Source organism: Pieris brassicae, chromosome 4 (genome assembly GCF_905147105.1).
Source record: "Pieris brassicae chromosome 4, ilPieBrab1.1, whole genome shotgun sequence".
NCBI lineage: Eukaryota > Metazoa > Arthropoda > Insecta > Lepidoptera > Pieridae > Pieris > Pieris brassicae.
Genome location: NC_059668.1, coordinates 12,727,684 through 12,751,479, shown reverse-complemented (window position 1 = coordinate 12,751,479; position 23,796 = coordinate 12,727,684). Strand labels below are relative to the sequence as shown.

General features: G+C 35.1%; 1 protein-coding gene across 6 annotated transcripts in view; it reads right to left on the bottom strand.

The window, feature by feature from the left end:
- Window positions 1-23,796, bottom strand: part of LOC123709073 (nesprin-1) — a 137,996-nt gene that overhangs the window by 31,227 nt on the left and 82,973 nt on the right. For 5 of the 6 annotated variants that reach the window (XM_045660175.1, XM_045660172.1, XM_045660174.1 and 2 more), the window contains 8 exons: window positions 16,849-16,981; window positions 16,326-16,498; window positions 15,758-15,909; window positions 9,925-10,717; window positions 9,696-9,854; window positions 9,411-9,623; window positions 9,012-9,287; window positions 1,014-8,498 (listed from right to left, as the gene is read on the bottom strand). In XM_045660175.1, the coding sequence (XP_045516131.1) occupies window positions 1,014-8,498; window positions 9,012-9,287; window positions 9,411-9,623; window positions 9,696-9,854; window positions 9,925-10,717; window positions 15,758-15,909; window positions 16,326-16,498; window positions 16,849-16,981 (9,384 nt within the window). The remainder of the gene's footprint in view (window positions 1-1,013; window positions 8,499-9,011; window positions 9,288-9,410; window positions 9,624-9,695; window positions 9,855-9,924; window positions 10,718-15,757; window positions 15,910-16,325; window positions 16,499-16,848; window positions 16,982-23,796) is intronic. The other variant, XM_045660177.1, reaches the window with a different exon arrangement.

Here is a 23,796-nt window from a genome sequence, read left to right as displayed (position 1 = left end):
GCATGCCAAAACCGATGCCAAAATATAGTGTAGGGAATAATTTCTCGATGTGCGAGGGGAACGCATGCTTATCTAATCGGTCTAAAGCTGGCTATGAATAATCCACGTCAATAAGGTAAAACAAAAAATAACAAAAACAGATACCACAAAAAAAATTCCTGCTACTATTTGTAACTGGAATATTAAAATTGCAATAAATTTTAGTTTACAAACAACATTGAAAACAACATCAATTTTATTATTGGCATGACATGCTTCACGCGGGATCATTCTATAATATTTAGGCTTAAAATTAACGTGCACATTACCGTTGAAAAATTCTTGATATAAAAGCATTGTAATTGAAAAAAAATACCAATTATTTGTAGGTTAGTCTGCGGTGCAGATTTAATACATATTTCATAACGATATTGCACATGTTATCTAAGGATTCATCCAATCAAACAAAATATTACTACATATCAAAACTCAATTATACAATATTTGTACCTTTATAATTCGTAGTTCATGTTTAACAAGCCATTTAAAAGTTTAGTGCTGTGGCTATGTTGTACCATCAGCCATCCAACAGGGCAATATAATATACCTCTCAACAAAATAACTTTGCTATCAGTAAGAATTTTAAGCCCAAACTAAAGCATCTATAAACAAAGCAGCTGCGCTCGTCTTGTAAAACCAATTGATTTGGCAAATCATTTTGAACAAAAACAGGGGTTTTTGAACTAATACAATAAAACAATGTTAAACACACTCATTTTATTTATTAATTCGACAAAAATAGTTGACTAGACATGACTAGAATTCGTATTTCACACATTATTAAACTGTAACTTAAATGCGCAGACTAGAGAATCTTACAATGAGTTGCCAATACTTGGCTCTACAAGACGCTCGGCAGGTGACAAATTGTACAAATTTTTTACTAATCGTGAAATTAATATTTTTGTAGTAATATCATGCCAAACATAAAAAATTAAATTAAAAATTGTACAATACGACTGCAGATCAGTCACCTTGGTAGTCCGGGATCCCACTGCGGCCGACGGCTCCTGTAGGGGGTCGGGTAGGGCGACTGGTTCAAGGGTAGGGGTTGTTAGTGAATCCTCTGACATATCGAAACCTACGCGAGATATTTCACTCACTGACTCCAATAAGGAATCTGTGGGCGTTTCAATGCTAAGATATGACGTTTGATCTTTCCAACTACAAATTCCACCGGGCAAGTCCATGGATATGTAGTTGGAATCGGAAGGAGACCCACACGATCCATGCGAATCCTTCTCGTCCAAATCAGAAGAACGACCGGAACCGCTACCGGGATCGCGATCCTTATCATTCTCGTCGTTTGCTTCAATATGGATATTAGTATTGTTGACTTTAGTTTTTATTTCCCTCTGTAGGAAATAGTGACACTCAGCGTCATGGTACAAATACTTTTCAGGCCAAAATGAACTGTCGTTGATAAGATTTTCTTCTACCTTAACAATTTCCGGTTTGATATCTATTTTAACTAGACTACTTTCCGGCTTATTGACAGGTGAAGCTAGCATGAGTTTTTCCGCATCATCAATAAATGATTTTTCTACCCAGAAATTATCCGTTTTTAAGTTATAATTATTTTGTAGTTTATTGTTAGTAATAGAGTCACTATTAGAATATAAGGATTTTGTACTGCTTTTCTCATGTTCTAAATTAATATTGGATTCAAGTTCTGCTAGTTCTTCTATTTTAAGTGCCACTTCTTGTTTCTTAAATATGTCTTCATTCTGCTTATTTGTTTCCAAAGCGGTAGTCGTAACAGTAGTTGGAAGTGCTTCTTTAAAAGCGATTTTTGTCTCTCGCATTATACCTTCGTCAGCAGGAATTTGTTGATAATCTTCAGGTTCTGGTGATGCCAGCGAAGGAGACATATTTTCAGTAATTTCGTCTTGTTCATCAAGAGATTCATTTGTATCTGCTAATTCTTTTGGCGTAACATCGCTGATCATTGAATTATCATTTTCTGGCAAAAGCATCTCCTCAATTTCCCTTTGTAGATCTGCCATTTTGCTTTCAAGAGATTGCTCCTCCGATAGGTTAGCGTGTATTGTGTTATTGTCTGAATTCAGAGAGTTAAGTGGATCGGGTGTATTTACTTTTTCATTTGATTCAGTTAAGCATGATTCGGATTGGACTGTTGCTCTAGTTTTTAATTGTAATTCGTGTTCTGGACTTAACTCTATTGCTATAGTTTCAGATAGACTGCTTAACTCAGTAAAGTCACTTGCGTCGACTTTCCAATATTGAGCATCGGAATATACACGATCTTTTACAGGGGTACGTATAGATTCCGGTGTAGATATATTTGATTCTAGTAGATCACTTTTATTAATTTGTTTCTCTTCGCTTAATGTTTCAAGGAAGACTTCTTCAGTAGCCTTTGCTTCTTGGGATGAATCTGTTAATTTGTTGTTAGATTTTTTGTTTTTCTTCTTCTTCTTCGACTTTTTCTTATTTTCTGTTTCATCTGGTTCATTTTGAATAGGTTCCACTTGTTGAGGCACGACTTCTTTTAACTTTGTTGAGTATAAATTGTCTTCATATTTTAATATCTCTGACTTGTCTCTGGATTTCGGGGACCGACTTTTTCTTAGCTTTGGTTGATTTTCTTGTTCGTCTTCAGAATTAGCTTTTTGCAATTGTTCCACTTCTTCAGACCTCAGTGTGTCTAAAAGAGCGTCAAATCTGTTTTCCGATTTATCCCGCTGCGAAATAATTATACCTCTATATAGAGAAGAGGTCGATTGAACTTCCCTAGATCTTGATCGAGAATGTCTACTTCTTTCAACAGTGATAAATCCTTCAGAATCTATTTCCTTTGGTATTTTATGATGATCTACATCAGATTCATCAACTAAAATAACTGGTGTTTTATTGTGGATAGCAGCTGGAACCGGCATTGTTTGTTCAAATGTATTCTTATTAAAATTCAACGGCGATTTTGTAGCTGCTATCTTAGCCCATGAGCTACCAACCTCTGCTTTTGTATTTTCGGTTGTTAAATCTTGTAAAGTTTTTTCTCTTACAAAACTTGTGGAAGCGGATTCTTCAAAGATTTTAGGTTCTTGGCATTCTGCCTTTTGTTCATTTATTGTAAGTCCTTCCGCCACAATTTCTGCATAAGATTTACTGTCATCTAACATTTTAACCCATACATTTTCCGTGTCTGTATTAGCTTGAGGTGAAATGGACGTGTTTTTAATTTCTCGATTTTTAAACTGATCACTATCAGGATTTTTTTCAGCATTTATGGCAGGTGACACCCTCTCTATATATTCAAGTTTTTGTTGTAGGACTGTGTCTTCTAAGTTTTTGCTTTCCAATGTGATGAAAGCAGCAGCAGCAGAGTACGATTTTGAATCCAAATTTTTGCGCTTCAGTTCAGTGTCAGAATCTGGGTTTTCCAAAGCATTAAGAACAGTGTCAGTAGGGAGACTTTGGATCATATAAGATGGGGTAAACTCGGGCGCGTCAGCGGATAAGTTAGAAAAGAATGTGTTAGGATATGTAGGTTTAAATTCTGGAATAGAATCTATCTCTGGCAAAAGTTCATGCAAGCTATGTATGGGTGATTTTTCAACCCGATTGTCAACTTTTATGTCTTTAGTAACGATTTCGTAATTGTTTTTATCAATATTGATTATATCTAAATCCGTACTTTCTTTCTCCGTATCAAAGAGACCTGGCGTATCATTAAAATCAGGCTGATGGGAATCAGTCGATTGTATTGTGTGAATAATTAAGTGATCATCTGCCGAGATAGAAATGGGCTCAATAATTTCAAGGTCCTGAATATCAGAAATAGGAGTTGTAATTATTTCAAACTCAGGCTCTGTATCTGATGATGCTTTATTTTCAGTGCATACAGATTTATTTGAAACATCTATGTTGCAAATTTCTCCGATTTTTTCTGGTTTTTCTTTGTCGGTTGTATAACATATATTTGTAGGTATTTGTTTAGCGTTTTTATTTGTATCCCTTATAGGCGGTACAGAATAATCAATTAAATGTAACGCCTGGCTATCCTGTCTGTCTACTTCGGCGGATGCTTTTTTTTCCACCTGATCGATATTTTCATAGATATCGTTGGTCATATCAACAATAACAAAATCATCCTCATCGTTAACTACATTAACTTCGTCGTTAAGCTCTATGACAGATGTCTGCTCGATATTTCCTATTTTTTCGCATACAATATTTAATATGGGAATTTCATCCTCCGGACTAATATTATCTATTATACATGTTGCAAGGTCAGCTGAATTTTCTTTTACTTCTTTTTTATTTAAAGTAGAGTTTAAGTCAAACTCATGAGTAATAATCTCGTCCACAGAATTTTTAGTTTCACTATTTAATGGCTCCTTCGTAAGAGTTGAATTAACATTAATAACATAATTATCATTGCTTTCTTCTAAATCATCACCCTTAGATACTTCGAGGTATACTTCGCCTTTCAGGTCGTTTACATTAATAGAACTAGATTCAAAAACAGGCAAAGTAAGTTCACTATTTTGACACAATTTGGCATTTTGGACACATATATTGGCATATTTCATTTCAGCGCTTTGAATTTCTTGATAGTTGAATCGTGGTTTTTCCATGATTAAGGAATTGTTCACAAATGTTGCTTCAAGGGCTATCTGGACATCTAAGTCATTTATAGAACTTTCTTCAGTTTTAATGTAAGTAATATCCAAATCACTTTCATTTTTCAGTGCTTCTTTTAGTGGTTCCCGGGGGACAATAGTGGTTATACTAGCAAGTAAAATTTCTGCATCTCTAATGTCAGTGTACGAATAATACGGAACTTCAAGTAAATGTGAAGAATAATGTTTATGTTTCTCTTTGTTTGGATCAATACTAATGTTATCCTTTTGTAATACCATATTAATTCCTTGGCTATTATCTATTATATTTGCAGGTTCCTCACTTGCTGCTCTTGAATTACTTATTGCCAAAACTTCTTCAGCCTTTTTAATTTCTTGATAACTGTTTGCTACTTGTTCATATTCACATTTTAATTTTTTACATACATCGTCCGCACTATCCTCAACAACAGAAATATTATGTTGTATCGTTTTGTTTTTTATGTCTGTGTCTTGAATTATGACTTCATTCTTGTCATCTTTATTTAGATCAATATACAATATTTTATTATAATTTATGACCCCCAACATTTTCTCAGCATCACGAAGTTCATAATAATGTTGCCGTGGTAACTCAGATTTCATATTTATTATGAGCTTATTTAATAAGATTGTGTTTTCTAAATTGTTTGTCAAATTTTCGTCCTCCGAATTAGAAGATTTTATCATTGTTTTACATTCAGGTAACGTCTCTCTCTCTTCTATGTCATCCCTTTTAGATAAATTTGCCAAATGAGAAACGACTTTTACACTTTCCATTTCATCTATACTTTTAATACAGCCCAATAGTTTTTCAGAATCTGTAATTTCGTAATAGTTATCGATAGGCTTTTCATATATCGCTGATATTTCATTTGATCCCTGAGAATTGGATTCTGTTAATGTTAAATCGAGTACAGGTAATAACTTTGTCGTCGAAGATAATTCGTTTTCTTTTTCGCCTTTTATCAGCTCATAAAAGTTATAGTCTAATTGCTCATAGTCCAAATTTATGGAATATGTTTTGACTTCGTCGATGAGCTCTTTGTAGGGAATTTCTGTATTTTCTTTGGATTTATTTCGATCTTGAACCGATCCAAATATTACTTCTTCTAATGGATACATTTCAGTTTTGTCAATTTCAGTTTCTAATTGACGAGGTATCTCGATGGCGACATTATTTATAGTTGTTGCAGCGTTTTCATTTACAGTTTCAGTGTAATTTACTATATTAAATGATTTTGTTTCGGATGTAGTTTGCTCGTATTGTATTTCTTCATTACGAGTTACAGATTCAACACACTCATCCGTTACATTTGAAGTCAATGGTTCATTATTGGGATTTTCATTTACATCATCGGTAGGAACGTCCTTACTTGTAAACACTTTGACAGTTCTGATAGGTGGTAGCTTCTTTTCTTCGTGTGTTATTAGATAAATTGTGTGAGTATCGACGTCGTGTGGTTTACAAGTATCGGTTTCCAAAACATCATTAATCTCTTTTAAAGGATCAGTTGCTATAAACTTGTAGTTGTTATTTTTCTCACTTTTACTTGGAATTATTAAACTTGGCTTAATATTTTCAGAAGTACATTCGTCAACGATTGTTTTAATATATTTTATGTCACTAGATGAATATCTTTCAAGTTCTTCTTTACTTTGTAACGATGGTTGAGATTCTTTTTCATCTAATTGATAGATCATGTGTGGTGGATGTATTATTTCTGTACCTACATTAAAATCAATTGTACATGCTTCATTATTTATACTAGGTAACGTGGAAGTACTTGGTTCAGAGAACTGAGCTTCTTGTACCCGGTTTGTGTCTAGTACATCTTCATATTGTTCAACAATATTTTGACTAAGTGGTTCTATAAAAAGGTCTGTTTGTAAAATACTTTCTGAATCATAAATTTCATTGCTTTCTGGAATAATATTTACTTCGGTAGCAACTTGTGCCGATATATCTTTCATTTGATAGCTTTCTCCTTCGAGAGGAATAGAAGACTCTGTAACATTTTCTTCTTCCTCCATTAGAACATTCCAATCCAGAGTTACTAAATTTTCTTTTAATGAACTATTTTCTTTCAGTGTATATATTGTGTTTTCTTGCAGTACTTGTACATTTTCTTTGAAGTCAATTATTTGACTTTTGCTTTCAACGTTACTTTCAATAGATTGTTCATTATCATCCAATTGTTTAGTGTTTAATTCCGATGAAGCTTTATTCTTTTTACTTTTCTTTCTTTTTTTACATTTTTCATCAGTATTTGTAATTTTACCTTTAATAAGAGAATCATCTGTTTCCTTACATGCAGAATCAATAGATACATGAATAGAAACATCTTCAACTGCTTGTGGTTTTATTTCTTGTGGATCAGTTATAAAATCTATGCTTATCACTTGACTTGTGGGTTCCCGTTTTACGAGTTCCTCGGACAAGTCTAAAGATTCTGTATTGCATGTTATAGCAGTGTCGCTTTCTTTTTTTGGTTTTTCATTTATACTTTTTTGTTTCTTTTTTCTTTGTTTGGATGAATTTCTTTCAATTTCTTTTAGAGCTTTTTCTATCTCATCATCACTATCTTTAGTTCGTTTTGATTTTTGTTTCTTTTTTAGTTTTTTATGGGAAGGTTCAATAGATTCTGATTTCGATTCATCGATATCATTATCATTTTTGGTTTCTACCGTAACTGTTAATGGGGACTTCAATATAAGATCATCTTCTCGTGCTTCTGGCAATGGTGTATTTATAACAGGTTTTGTCGGTTCTGAAGAAACAACCTCAGGTGTTTCTTCAAATTCTTCCACTTCTATAACTTTTTTAGTAATCTTTTTCTTTTTTAATATTTGTGTATCATGATTTTTGGTCGGTCGTTTTTCAGGTCCTCTTCTTTGACGCGGCATATCTCTAGAGCGGCTTCGTTGTGAAGGCCGCTCTGGCCTATCTGGTCGTTCAGATCTGTATTTTGTAGTACCTTTAGACGCAATTTTTTTATCGATAACGTGTTGTTGAGGAACCTTCTCAACTTCAACGATTATTTCTTTTACTATTTCAACTTGGGCTACCTGTGGTTTAGGTAAAGACATTATAACCTGCGTTTTTGGTTGCCTTTTGAGCCCGAGAGCTAAAATTTCAGCATATGACAGATCTTGAGATCTATATCTATTCGCTGGACTCATTGACCTAGCCCTATTGTCGGGAGGTTCCAATTGGGGTAAAGTAAGTATCTGACTCGAATGACTTTCTACTGATGTAATTGGATTTTGATGGATGGCGGAACCCGCATCCACCTCGTCATTTCTGCCGTATGTGTAATTTTGTGTCTTTGAAACTGAATCATAGGAGACGTTTTCACTGAATATTTCACTCTCACTATTGCGACACTGGGGGATTTCACTGTAATCCCATGTTTCACTCATATTTGGTGAGGACTTGCTCACTACACTATCACTTTGCTGTATTTCAGGACTCGCGCTACCAATCGTCATCTCTCTAATGACCGGTTCCTTGACTTCCACTTCCGTCGCTTCAGGAGTATGCATTCTGTGCGTGAGTCGCTGAGCGCTATGCTGTCTCGAGTCAATAGAACTGGAGCGCGAGTTTTGGCCCTTGACTATCTCGGCGTAGGTTGTACCGGGCAGCAGCCAGGCGGGCGTGGACGGACTGCGGGCCTCTCGCCGTTCGGGAGAGCGTGGGCGGCGGTTAGCGCGCGCTCGGTCAGCAGTAGACACGAGCATCGCTAGAGTGGCCGCCGGGTCGTCTTCCACCACGTAGAACGGGTCCAACTCGAAGATGCACCGAGTCAGCTCTTCGATACGCCGGGTGAATTCCTGATACGTAAGTACGGACATACATAATTTAACGGGTTCGGTCAACGATGAAGGAGAAAAAAAAACGAGGGTGGCTGCGATATCGGTCGTTTATATTTCGCAAAATCAATTTACAATTAATATAGTAAGTTATAACTAAGGATCGACTTAAGCCTAGTGTTTTTTTTTTATCGACGCATCTAAGCGTCCCTGAGAGGGTCGGCGTCCGGACCGCCGCGCTGTACGAGTAACTTGATGCGTTCGTTTCGTGCCTGAATTTTACTCTGAAGTGATTTTACTTTATCTCGACATTCCTATCAGAGGACCGTTTATAAGTTAGTAGGGGTAAAGGGTGGAAGAGAGAACAAAAAGAAAATCAACATGAATCGCGTGATCGGTGATAATATACAGGTGTATACGGTGCTATAAGTGTTTCTCGATGAGAGAGCCTCACCACTCGATAAACAAAACTAGAAAATCGCTAGCCACCTACAAATATCGGTGCGTGATGGAGCTAGACGTAGTGGTTCTTACCTGTTGGTGCCTGAGTTTCGTGTCTGGATCTCGAGGGCTGTAGTTGGGCTGAGCGGCATGCCTCAGCCGCTGTTCGGCATCGAGCAGCTGAGTGCGCAGGCGCACAATGTCAGCGCAGTAGGCTTCCACTTGGGCGAGTGCGGCCGCTAACTGCTGAGCTTGGCCCGATGTTCTAGCACCGAGGGAGTCTAAAGACTCGCAAAGGTCACGTGCTAGAATCTGAACTCCTTCGGGGAACTGACTCTGCGAGGCCACGCCTTCCGGGCCAAAGTGTACCTGTTTACAAACAAAAGTTCAAGTGTTCAAATGTGCATATGGAAAACGTGATCGAGACAAGATTCTAATACGACCGGAAATTTTAAACCGACACCATGACTAAGCGACCCTACACAAACTCACATTGAGTTTCTCGACGGCATAAGATATCTTTGTTTTCTGTGTTGATATGTCGTTAATGAGTTTCTCTCTCAGAGCAAGCCTATCTCTAAGTGGCTTCTTCGTGCTTTGGGGAGCCTCTAAGGTCCTCGTGGTAGCTTCTACCCAGTGGCCTACATCCTTTAATTTCTTTTCACACCTTTCCCATTCTTCTGCTAATTCTTGTAACAGTCCATTCTGTAAATGAAAAAGTAATTTAATAAACCACAAGTTAAAAAACATCCAAATCGTTGGTCAAAGAATACGGACAGTCTTAGCTAATTTCTTTTCGACATCGACTGTAGCATTTTCGGCCGCCTCCAATCTAGAAGGTAAATCTCCCGGACTTGTTACGCGTTCTATAACTTCGATTTCTTTAGCCATGTCTGCCAAATTTTTAGCTTGCTGCTTACAACTCTTAAGAGCGTTCTGTAAAAAAATATATAATATAGTACATTTATTTCTTTCAATCAAAGCAAACAATAGTAATAAATTATACCCCGTATTCAGTCTGTTTCTGCTGGGCCTCCTGCAAGTCGGCCAACGGAAGTGGCCGCGCAAGGAAAGCACGTTGTGTTTCTACCCATAGTAGGACCTTCTCTAACAAGGCCAGGAATCTCGCCACGGCATCACAAGCGTCTTCGACAGCAGTCTGTCGAGCTTCCAATTCACTACAGACAGCGCTGAATTGTTCAGATAACGCTGTGACTGTGGATTGAATGAGTTGGCGTTCCGCAGCGTCCCTGCTTCCTTCTACAACCGCACGGGCATTACGGCTAAGTCTTTCCATGCGGTCTGCAATATTAGGAATTTCAGATCTGGTTGATACCAATCTTTCTTTGTATGCTTCTGGGGGTAGAGTCCTCTCTTTGGCTGTGAGCTCAGCCGCCCGGACCCACGCCTGGACGCTTTCGACGTCTGTTGCGTATTCGGTGCGAGCCGTCTTCGCTCTCTTCCATTCCCTCTCCTTCTCCTCCATGGCTGCGGCTAATGCTTCTGCTGATAATTCTAAAGCAGATAATTCCTGCGCAACGTCAGCTGGCGCCGAGCCTCCGTATCGCTTCCTACTATCTTCGGTGAAGCCCTTTGTTTTGTCAACTAGATCAGAAACTTGTTTTGCTAAATCGCGGACACCGTCCGCGTCGTCTTCCCCGTATACGTAGAAGGTCCCGACTTTGGCGATGTAAACTTCGATCTGTTGGCGAAATTTTTCAATGTTTTCGGACACGCGATCGAATTCAGAAACGATTTCGTCTATCTCCGCGAGTCTCGCCGCAAGAGTCTGTCGCAATCTGTAACAAAAAAGGAACGTTATGCACGTATACAATGTGTGCCGAGTTCCTAACAAATGGGGAAGAGCTGCCAAAACGCGACGAAAATAAAACCGGCATGGCGTGACGTGGTATGACGGCGCAAGGTCGCAGCGGTTGCAATGTACCTTTTCGTTCGTGGCAGCGGCTAGCGGCGATCCGCTCGCTATGCTCGCCCGTCGCTCAATGAAGCGCTCTATACATTCGACTACCGTGTCTAAATTTATTTTACGCGACCCAATGACATCAGATAAAATTTTCGCTGCACTAATGTTTACGTTTAGCGCCGGCATATGTTCCAAGCATACGGTGACGTGAGCGGGGGCGACCTTGCGCAGTACTTGACAGGTGAAGAAATGAACTCATTGCGCAACGGAGGGACATGCGCTTATCGGCACCCCTAGCCGGCCGGCGCCGCAGCGTGTGGGCGAGGTAAACACTTAAAATCGCCTGCCAAAACCATATAAAATCACCACAGTTTAACCGCGTGGACGGGTGAATCACCGGACTATAAATAAACACTAATACATACAACGACACGGAGGCTCAGGACGCGCGAGGTTATGTCGGTGGAAGGCATGCACGAAAATTGCAGAGGTTCACGTCGAATTTTACATAAAGGGTTGAACGATTCGTCCGCATTGCATGTGAGATGTAAAAGTTATGCTGAGTAATAGCGAACGTTCTATGTATAGCACTGAGACGGTTCCAGTTCATACTGCAAAGCCCTGACCCATAAAACACTAACTACGCATGCGCGAACCGATCTGAAATAGTCTAGCCGTTTGAATACGTAACGATTACACCCCCGACCACTGTCTGGTAACAGAATCGATTAAATATCAACCCTACGTTTCTGAGTTTATATTATATTTTACACCGAGCAAGTACTTAAACGGAGATTAGCTCAATTCTGTATCTCACATAATTAGGTGTTTTCTATGTAACGTTAATTTATTTCCAACGCAATCGTAATGCGACATGAACATACTCGTTTTGCTTCAATTCCAAACTAATAATAATGTATTACTTCCATATTTTACTAGAAATATGCTCGTTTATGCCTGCTAACATTCTGGAATACGCCGCTTGAAAACCACACCGTGGCAAAACGCTAATAATAACATAATCCTCCAATTCTCCAACAATGTCTATGAGTAAGCCGGCGTGTATTTTAAGTTCGGCAAATCAAAATGCCATGGCACGTCTCAAGGCGCTAGTTACATCATTGACAAAATTATCATAAAAATTATTATAGTCGTCGCTCACTTAATGATTCAAATATTATCATTGCTGGGACGTGACGCCATTTTATTATTATATCACCGACAAATATAGACGGTGAAAGAGTTTTGTATTCTTATTTAATATCAAAATAAGATTTACAGATAATTCCAATACGGATATTACAGATAAAACAATACACACGCATAAAAAAACAACGCACCAAAAAACAGTAATATATTAAAACACATATTTATAAAAAGACGTTGGTCTTTATAGGAACTGACACGAAGTAGACCTTTTGTCAATTCACTTAACATATAATCAAATTCGTCTGTTAATATATGCAGTTCGTTAATAATTTCCATACATTCTGTGCTGTTCTGTACAAGCCAAGGCTGTACTGTTGTATGCGAGTGGTTAATATAGAGTAAAACTAAAATCCTCTATTAAAAAAGCACTTCGATGACCCAGGAACCGTACGTGTGGCACAAGAGACACTTTTCGAGAGCTTAGGTTTCGCTGAGAGTACGAATAGCAACAGCGTTATGTTGTTATTAAGTTGGAACAGATTAGTGTAAAGGTCCTTATAAATGCGAATATGTTTTTAAATAACACCATGGAACCAATTGTGTATATATTAAAAATAAAACAAGATTTAAAATGAATGTATAGAGCAACGCTTTATCCCTACTAAGCGATCAATTCCAGGCAACGAAGTACTACTATTACTTGGTTAATAAAATTGAAATATATTTGTAATTACAATTAAGTTTTTTTATGGAAGAGCTGGGAACTCTAACACAGATATTTTTTTACATAAAGGGTACCCAAATCTAGCTCATTATAATGAATTGCTTATAAATGTATGAAAAATAATTATTTCAGTGGTTGTTAATCAAATTATTAAGTAGTTGTTTACAATAAACTTTAAATCCTACTCTACATAAATCAGTCTCAATCAAAGCGTAAACAATTTGACGAAGACAAATTTTTAGTTAATAAAGACAGTCAAAAATGTTTTACATTTATAATTGTTTCAACCAGATTTATTGTATTCTGGAATAGCAAGCTACAAAAATTACGACAGTGGTTAGTCGTTTACAACATTGCTCATCTGCCAAGAACGCAAAAACTTGTAACGAAGTCCATAAGTTCAATTCTATAATAATGGATTTCCCATTGTGATATAAAAATCTAGACATAAAGTAGTAACAGATATATAATATTCCGTATTTAGTGAATTAACTAACCTGTCTACATCGTATCCCTAACTTTCGTATTAATTGTCGTGATTCGTGAGTCCTTTTTATCATTGTCCCTTTCACTGTTTACATGTACTTTTGGACTTTTCCCCCCATAGTCGATATCTGGAAGAGATCGCTCGAAAGCGATAAAGCCGCCAGTTGTTCTCCGTTTGATTTAATTATATAATTGTATTGTATTTCTATATAACTGCAACGTTAATAAATAAACTTTCATGTGAAATTTCTGCCACATCCAATTGGAAACCTCTTAATTTGTTTGACATCAATATAACATACCTAAATTGTATGTCATAAAAGACAATACTCAACAGTATACGGTAAAGATCCGGTGTTAACGAAAAACTGAAGTCTAAAGAATAAACTTAAATAAAATTAGTTGAAACTGGTCGAAGTATTCAGGCGGAACATTATTTCGTGTCTTTTTGTTAACGGAGCTTTGGTATTAATTGAAAAAATTGCTGTTAAAGTTGGCAAGGAATGAAATTCATTCAACGGCTACTGATATTCTTAATTCAATAAGTCTCTCATTAATTAAAAGTATAAAACTTCTACGAATATGTGAGATCTCGTTGTCGATTTGAAAACTTTCCCTTTGTTCAGGCGAATGTACCTTTAAAATAAAATATGTTTATTAGGGAACATAAGATACAGGTATCACGTATTCCACGTCATTAAATTTCAATAGGTAGACATTCCTACTTTTCGGCAAAGAAGACAGAGGATGTAGGCCGAGTGAAAAAGCCGGCGTAAAATACTCTCGGTACTCTTTTAAAATAGCAAATCATCAAACACCACTTATTTTAAAACAAATTAATTAACTGATAGAATCCTCAGACAAAATATCTGACGAGTTGTAAGAAAACAATTCTTCCATTAGCGTTTGCAATATTAATAACTGCGTATTAGTTAATTATACGACTGAAGCCAGCAAAGATAATGTTCAAGTGTACCGGAAAATCTGTTTAAGAATTCGCTATTTACGCAGTGCATTGGAAATCGTCACGGTACATTAGCGCATTCTTCGTGTCTTAACAAAGATTTTTTAAAGAAAAACGGGCAGACGGCTTACCTGATGTTAAGTGATACCGCCCATGGACACTCGCAATGCCAGAAGGTTCGCAGAGCATAACCGGTCTTTAAAGAATGGGTACGCCCATTTATTGAAGGACCTCAAGTCGACTTGGTTCGGAAATACTTCAGTGGGCAGCTGCTTCCACATCTTGCCTTTAAAAACGCTCAAGTTTCGAACGATTTAATAGCGAAAGGGTTTTTGGTGTCATTTATATATATATACATACTTGTTTAATACCAAAAGGCGCAACAACGCGGAATAGGTTTTGGTCTCCGTAGAATATGACTCAATGAAATGGACGCAGAAATGTGAATATGGCAAGAAATGCAGGGAATTTATTGTCATTTCCTCTGGCTTCCAGATACCCATTAAGTGTCGGTACTTAGCGCTAAGTATGCCTTTTATGTTAAAAACGTATTGACATTTGGGAGTCGCGGTGTGTCAGACTAACACCAAATACCACAAGAAGAACTTAGAACATATCATCTTCGTTTAAACTACGAAATCATACATTCGCAGGACTGGAGACAATTTTAAAAGCGTTTAATAAGAAACTGACCAACAAATATAAAAAAAATATATTTCCTTGTTCTTAAACATGTAAGTTATTTCAAAACCAATTAGCAAGAAGAAAGTGTTCTGCTTAGCGACACTTGAAGAGCATCTTCAATATGAAATATTCACATTTGTTTACATGATTTACTTAAGTGGATATATATGTACACAGATACTATGTGTAGATATAAATATGCATTAACTGTGGATTAATTGTTTATATTAACTGAAATTTAATCTCATGAACGAAGTATAGTATATACTCGTATGTATCTATGGCAAAATTATAAAAAACTTTATTAATTGATTTCAAGATATTTAGTGTTAATGAACCCAAAGCCCGAGAACACTTGCAAGTCGGTCTTTCAAACTATTATTTTTGATAAAATTACATTAAGATATAATTTTGTCTCTTCATATTACCTTTTTAACTAGTACTTACCATTATCCCACAATTATTAACACCCAACACTAAATAGTTACCTATGAAATTTGGTTTTAATGTTTAAAAAAATCCGCTATGTATAAAATAACTAAGACTAATAGCGCCATCTATTTCTCCGCAGGTAAAGTAATCTAATCTTTCTCTATAACATGCTCAATACTACATCTCTTCAAATACTAAATATATCATTTAAATTAGATTTATTTATATATCCACGCCTTTTTCCAAAGAGGTAGGCGCGTATTTCTACGGTCCTAGCAACCTCTCGCTTCATCCACTTTCCTTTGGGTACCTTTAACACGTCCCTTCTATTTTAGCTCCTGGATTTGGTCCAAGTATGTACGACAAGACATCAACTGTTTCCTTGCATAAATGCTGGTAATCTGTCTATCATTTTAATTAAAACGTAGGATACGTCACGATAGAAAATGATTAAAATCACATTCACTCATACTCACTTCTCATAGGCGTCTGCAAGATCTTGTACACCAGCGCGCGTTTCTTCAGCCAACTGCTGCGAATGTGGTGTTAATAGGGATACTACGAAATCCGCGTGCTCCAACAAGTCATCACGACTCTCTTCAAGGCTTAATACTTCGGTCTGCAGCTCCTAATAAAAAGATATTAAATTCACAATTGTGTAAGATTCTAGTCTGAAAATCGGCAACCATAAATTATTAACTCATATTCTATGAAGATTATGTTATCAATACTTTGAATTTCCTTTATTTATAAATAATAATATACATTTATTCTACATATTTCCAAGCTAAGCTAGTTTTAAACCTTCAGCGCTACCGATTGATCATCTATTTGCCTCAAAACAAGTGAGAAATCTGGAACCAAGTATTTTGCCTCACGATGTCTTCCTTCACTGTTCGAATGTCAAATGCGCACACAGAAAGAACGTCCATTTCACAGCTGAGGATCGAACCTATGACTTCAGGGAGGAGTCACACGCTTAAGCGACGTGACGTGCTGCATATATTTCTAAGATATGTTTACATTATTTTTAATTTTTCTCACCTGCAGAGCATGCCTTGTGTCCACAGCGCGTCTCCTCGTACTTGGACTAGCGTCTAACTGTCGAAGCCTATCGTTAGCAGCTGTGATGGCAGACGAGAGACTCCTTTGAGTGTCGAGTAGTTGGGTCCAACGGTGGAGTTGCGTGTCTGCGGTAACTGCACGCTTGGCTAAGCCTGTTATAATAAGTACTCGATCAAATCCGATAAATTCGTAAAAATATTGAAAAAGTATGAGATTGATAACAAACTAAGACTATATGTATAAATATAATATAAAACAAGTAACCATAGTAAGGAAAATAACTGAAAAAAAGAAACAAGGATAAACTGCAAGTGAATAACCAAATCAACAAAAACAATTCCACCAAATCTAATCCAAAATAAAAAAATGGACTTAAACTGAAAGCTATCGTACGTACGTCGAAATTACCAGCATCTTTCAGCAAACACTATTTTCTAATAACTAAAGCTCATACAATGAAATGTATCCTATTTACACACATTATTAATAACCTAACAAATACCTTCGCATGCGATATTCCAGCATTCAGCGAGTTCCCTCGTGCGGTGCTCGACGCGTTCACCGCTTGCCGCGTCTGCGCCGCTTGACAACTCGCGAGCACGCTCCCGAACTACGTCGAGGAGCGGCTGCTGATTCTAAAAAAACAAATGTTACTATAATGTGACGTTTTTATAGATTTCAGAGTTGATAGTAATAATAAAATAGTAAAACAAAAAAGTCTTAAACGTTCCCGTTTTAATTAGTCATTTGCCATAATTAAGTAGTTATATGTAATTTATGTGTTTCCTGAAGACACATATGTGTAATACAATAATAAATAAATAGTTTATTATAGATTGATTAATTATAATTAAGCGCACAATCAGCCACATAAGAATGGGTATACAAACGTCATTTTAATTATCAATATTAATCTAATAAGTGTTCAGTGTTGGTCTAGTGGCTTCAGCTAGGCTCTCATCCCCGAGGTCGTAGTTTCGATCCCTGGTTGTATACCAATTGTACGTGACAGTTTTCGTTCTATGTGCGCATTAAACGGTCGCGCTCGAACGGTGAACGAAAACATCGAGAGAAAACCGGCTTGCCTTAGACCTTAACTTAATAACTTAAATTTAAATTCCAAATTCGTTAAAAAAAACATCTTTCATATAAATAGTAAAGATTAAATTAAATATGACTAAAAATAAGATTCAAAGTGAATTCTCTTCTTTGTAAAAACTAATATTTCTTTGTAAACTGAACTGCAGAAATAACGCTTTCCAAATAAACATTCCTCATGCCTTGCACATATTTTAATAGTCCATTGTTTAACTTCGTTGTGAAAGTATGTATATGTACACGCAAATATGTATTCGCACTTGAACCAACTTACAGACGATATTTTTAAAAACACATAACATAAGAAAATCTTACATGAAAATTATAACTACTGGCTTAACCCGAAGATGTTCAAACAGTTATTTTTAACACATTAAAATGACTTCATTCACACAAGACTAAGTATATCGTAAATATAACCTTATCATATCACCGGCGAAAGTATTAAAGACTGTTATGTTACATAGTTTATTTACAATGTTATCAGTGATAAGCGATAACTAGTGAAATTTCGTCGTACAGTGTCGTTAATGACCTTGTCGATAACATTAGACTTAACATTCTTATGATTTATTAAATAAATAATAAAGAAATTGTTTATTTGCAAAGAAAGTGGCACATTCAGATTGATTAATTATAAAAACAACGCACAATCAGCAAATGTCATATTAATTATCGTGGTCTTATAATAATAAATTGGCAATTCGAACGAAAACTAGTTGAGTTTTGGACAACAGCACCGAAATTAGATGTCTAAGTTGGACTATCCCGTAATTTGACAAACAGGATTCATCTTTCTTTTTGGTTTTCCTACCTTGTGTATGACTGAATTTGCCTCAGCAACACAAAATTCAGCTAACTTTCGTGGTGAATCTAGAACCAAACACCCGAGTTTGTTTTAGAAATAATTAAGATTTCGATTGAATTCAATTGTTTTATCCTTACGACCTGACCGTGGTGCCTATAGACCTGGTGTTCTACTCTAATATCACGAGAAAAGACTTAATTTGTCTGTAATTAATAATTATTAAATCTACTAAACTGATTTTAAAAATTCACTCATTTTAAATAATAACGCTATTGACATCTCAATAACAAAACTGAAAAATAAGATTAAATATATGAAAACGAACGATGCAAGGCGGTGTTACTGCTTAAAGCAGTTTCTTCCGTGTTTAAGCTTTTGTTTTTAACTAGAATTCATACTATTGACAGAGTGTCGTTTCAAATATTTATCCACACATGAGACTGTTCATAGATTCTAAGCATCTCAATTTCAATCTTAGAGCATAGGCAAAAAACATTAAATATCTTTTAATATCGTAATTTGGAGATACTTCAGCCGGAAGCAGAAATTCGCCAATGTATCAATTTAAAAACATAATGAAGTCATCGCCATTGACTTTGAGGTTACACGATAAATCTAACCAACGTTATGATAACAATCTTAACATTTTTATACAAATATTTGAACTGGATAACGATTTTGTTTGATTCGATTTTGTTTTATGGAATTTCTAAAAAACAAAGACATGAAACCTGAAATTGATTTAGGTAAAATAAAATCGGTGATTGCGTTTTGTTGAGTGACATTATTATAAACTACAGTTGCTTTTATATTGTATTGGAAATGGTATTTAATAAGCAGCATACAAAGCTACAGGTGTTTCAAAGATCGATGAAACTATGTATGATAAGAAGGAAGAAGGATTAGGACAAATACAAGTTTAAGATAACTGAGTAAACAGATGTTACAATAACAATAAATAAACAAAAGTGAAAATGGCACATGGCAAGAAAGAACAGAAAAGTGAAGTGTAAAAACTACTAAACTGGTTTCCAAGGTACAGCAAACGAGAAAGAGGGAGACAACTTAGAAGGTGGATAGACCACTTTAAAGAAACAGCAGGTACATGGCAGAGAATGGCACAGTGCAGAAAGAAATAGCGGAATTTGGAGGAAGGATTTCCCAAGAAAGGACACACAGTTACACTAGAGGATTGAAATGGAAATCTGTTTAAATATATCTGAATTAGAATTTTATTATTGTTATTATTTAATTTCAGTTAATCAAGTTCAATCAGTAACATAGCTTTTACACATTAAGAAAACACTTTTAAATGGATTGAAGCTATGTATAATTATAATAAAGTTATAATTATTTACATAACTTTAAATTTAAATTTAATTTTTCCACGTGACCACGCACGCTGTAAAGCACGCGAAACGTCGGAAAACTTTAAATTAAAAATTATGTAAATAATTATACATAGCTTCAATCCGTTTAAAAAGTGTTTTCTTAAATTCAATCAGTTTTGAACCACGGCATCGAGTACCGTACAAGTGACAAGTGTTCGTTAAGTATGGATACCTGCTGAACATAGAGATTGTGGAAAAATAATAAGTATGACCCTTAACTACTATACCTGGCACATTTTTTTAACTATAATGTCAGGATGTCAAAGTTGCTTAAAACAAAAACATGAAGGCAAGCATATTGGCCCTGACCTTGGGCCTTGCATGGTTATCGCATAACAGCTATTTTTAGCGTCGCTTCACATGGTCAAAGGTAAGTGGTGACTAAAGTGTTTCAGACCTTAAATATTTAAAATGTAAAGTTGTGTCTTATAAATATTATAAAAGTAGAATAGATACACATGCTGACAACCTTATCTTACTATGAAAAATATTTTCGGATAATTTCTGTACTAATTATAACCACGATGAATTCTAAATATAAAAAATAAATGTTCAGCCATGCGAATTCGGGCCCGTTAGTTGTAATTAAGTTACCATGCATCAAACGTGGTTATTATAACACTAAACAAAGTAAAGAAATAGGTATTAATTAAAAATTACAATTAATTATTTAAACAGGTTTTATCCATATTTACTACGAGTATTTTGTCTTTATATAACTTGGGAAAATAATTATTAACCATAATTCTATATATGATGATGATAACTTTTATATATGTATTGTCAAAAGCGCCTAGTTCACTATTCTAGTTCTAGTCACTAGTTCACAATAAATGTAATAAATATTTAATTTAACAAGAGCCAGAAACACTGGAGCCGGAATACTGGAAGTATCATATTGTTCTACATAAAAGAAAAGCGGAAAACTAGAACTGTGTAGCAGAACGACATCTGATTATATCCTAATTTGATTACACTTGCGTTTGTTAAATCTGAATAATGCATCAAACGATTTAAATATATGTTATATGTTCCTGGTGAATCCTCTAATTAAAACAGACTTATTTTTTATTTATAAATGTGCTCCGTTTTATATTTTAACATATTTATTTAATGTGTAATAAAGACAAGATTAGATATCAAAGGCTTGCAGTTAATATTAATTAGAGATATTTATTTAAAAAAAGGAATAAATAGGTGTTACTCATGCTAAGCTACAAGTGTTTATTATAAAATATAATATTATTTTGTCAAAGAAATATAATTTTATCCAATTCACATTATTCACATTTTAACAATAAAAAAAACCTTGTAAATGAGATTTTATGGCTGACAAATACATACAATTTTGTAAATTCAAAAACGTAGTTGAACAATTCTTTGTAATATGGAGACCGGTTCAGACAACCTAGATATTAATCAGGATACAATACAACGAGCCGAGACCACATAAAAGGGCAGACGAGAAAGTTGAACTATAATGTATGTCCAATGCATGTACATATATTTTAAAAATCAGTGGTCCTACAACAACTACAACTTGGAATAAGACTTTTAGTATCTGTTTCGTGATAATATTTCTAATAAGTAAGTAATCCGCCTTCTGTGTCTAACACACGCCGTCAAATTTTAAAGTCGAAGGTATGGCTTTACCGTTCATAAGTGTTAAGTGCACAAAGAAAGTCTATTAGTGCAGTCGGGGTTCAAACCTACGATGGAGATTAGAGTCCCACGTTGAAGCCACTAGACCACTACTCTTAACTACAATATTCCGAGTTGTAACCAAGACAAGCGATCATATTCTATAGAAGACAGACTTAAATCCTCGTTACCTGAGAGATTACAAACATAATTATTGTGAAAAAAGAACAATTGATTATTAACTTGATCCAGGCACGCAAAAGACATAGATTTAATGACAAACTTCTAAACTATTTTCTGTATCCGACGTGCACGATAATACGCACAACGGACCCAATACGAGTCTAAGTGCGGAAATCCATCCTGTGTCCCACGTGTAAACCCAATGCTTGTATATACCACAATTTACAAAGATATTTGAAGAAAACAGTAACTAATATACCTTCAAATAAACCCAACACTAAACGGAAGCTTCATACGTCAAACAAATTCGTAAATATGCACTGGAATAATCAGTCGCTGAAACTCTAATAATCACTGGTAGTTACAAATTGTCAGAATGACAAAATTACACAATCATTACACGATAACAACAAAACACAAAAAAATTGTTAAAACCGTTTTTAACATGGACTATTATTGTTTAAAAGGCTATGCGACATATTTTAATGGAGTCCTGAAAGGCTGAGATGTTAACTCCTAAATTAAAAGCCCAATATTATTTATTTATTAGCCTCAATTTTACACTTCAATGAAATTTAAGCTAACAATACGTTTATAATTTAAAATCGGACTAAATCCTAAACAAATTGTAAATGGATATAATTGTGAAACCGGAAAACAACCAAAACTGTAATGTCATGTACTATGACAAAACCCACACTCACCTTCCTCTTTCGCGGAATTTTTAAAACTTACAAATCCGTAATTTAAGTAGTCACGTAAATACAAATGCACAATGAGAAAGTTGATTGTGTTTTTGATGTCGGCGTTCTCATTGCTCTGTGTTCGGACGATGACTGAGAGGCCTTGAATTGACAATATTGCATGACATCACCAGTTAAGGCAACGTTTCGCTAATTGTACAATCATTTCGATAGTGATTCAGTATAGAGACTATAGAGTTCCGACGGTTAGCGACAGGTGTCCGTATGTTTTGTTATAATATTACTCGGATATTTCTTTTAAAAAATCTAATAATAAAGTATTTAAAAGTTATAAATGACATTCTTAAATTGAAAAATATTTATAGAGTGTTTTTGCTTGACTGACGCTGAAGTTCGTAGATAAAACTATTTACTTAATAAAATATAATGTTGAGAGAACCATTGTGCATTTTTTATTTATATAGAAAATCACTATACACATTCAAATTAGGCTTTCTAATTAGTGTTCTACTGTAATTTTCAAAATTGGTGAAATTGTTTTTTCTACCTCGGAATAGAGTTATAACAATGTAAAGAGAAAACATCATATTACATTACTGTAACGGTATTAATTACAAAACCACTAACCAAAAGTAATTCTAGGCAAAATATATTGTTACCTAGATTAAATAAGCCCCAGAGTCTAGACAGGAATAGCTATCATTATTTATATAAAAGGGGGTTTCGAAGAAACAGCGGGATTTCCCCAATGTATTGATTCCAATGACAATTGGTGCGATTGTAACGCTTGACAGAAGCTTTCACTCAAATACATATTGTATAACCTCATATTAAAATTATAAGTTATGAGTACAAAAATGAGGATAAAGAGTGTCAATTTGTGTGAGTGTAATATTTGAATTTTTATAAAAGTTTTAAAAAGCTATTCGCTATCAAAACAAAATATTGCGTTCTTAGTATTCGATCATTTATACAAATAATATAAATAGTTGATTCATCAGTATGAAATTGTATGAGCCTGATTAAATTATTTCAGGGAAATCAAAAAGGAAAAATCACCTGATTTTTATTAATTTAAATCATTTGCATATCCGAAATGTATTATAAATGTTGAACTACATATATGTATATTATTATCAACCTTTGGTGCCTATAAATTATTAAAATGAATAAGTATATATCATTAACTCTAAGCAAGATAATGATTTTGTATATATCATCAAAAAGTTACAAAACAATTGTGTTATATAATTTTAATATATATTTAATCCAATTAATATACATATTCCTTATGCACCACACTTCAACCTGAACTTATTTCGGGTTTTTGTGGATTTTTAAAAAAAAATTATAAATACGTGGTACAATGCTCGCTCATATCGATGAACCATGAAATGAAGCAATTGTAGTATCGCATTAACATACACACAATAGCTGTAATTGGAACATGTAAATGAAACTTGTTCATTACTGATTATCAATAAATTACATTGAAACATTATTTTATTTCTTGAGCTGAGGGCTATTACGATTTATGATCTCAGCCACACAAGAGTAAAAATATATCTAATTGCAGCATATCGAAGAATTGTAAATGGACATTTAAAAACCGTGAAACAACGGAA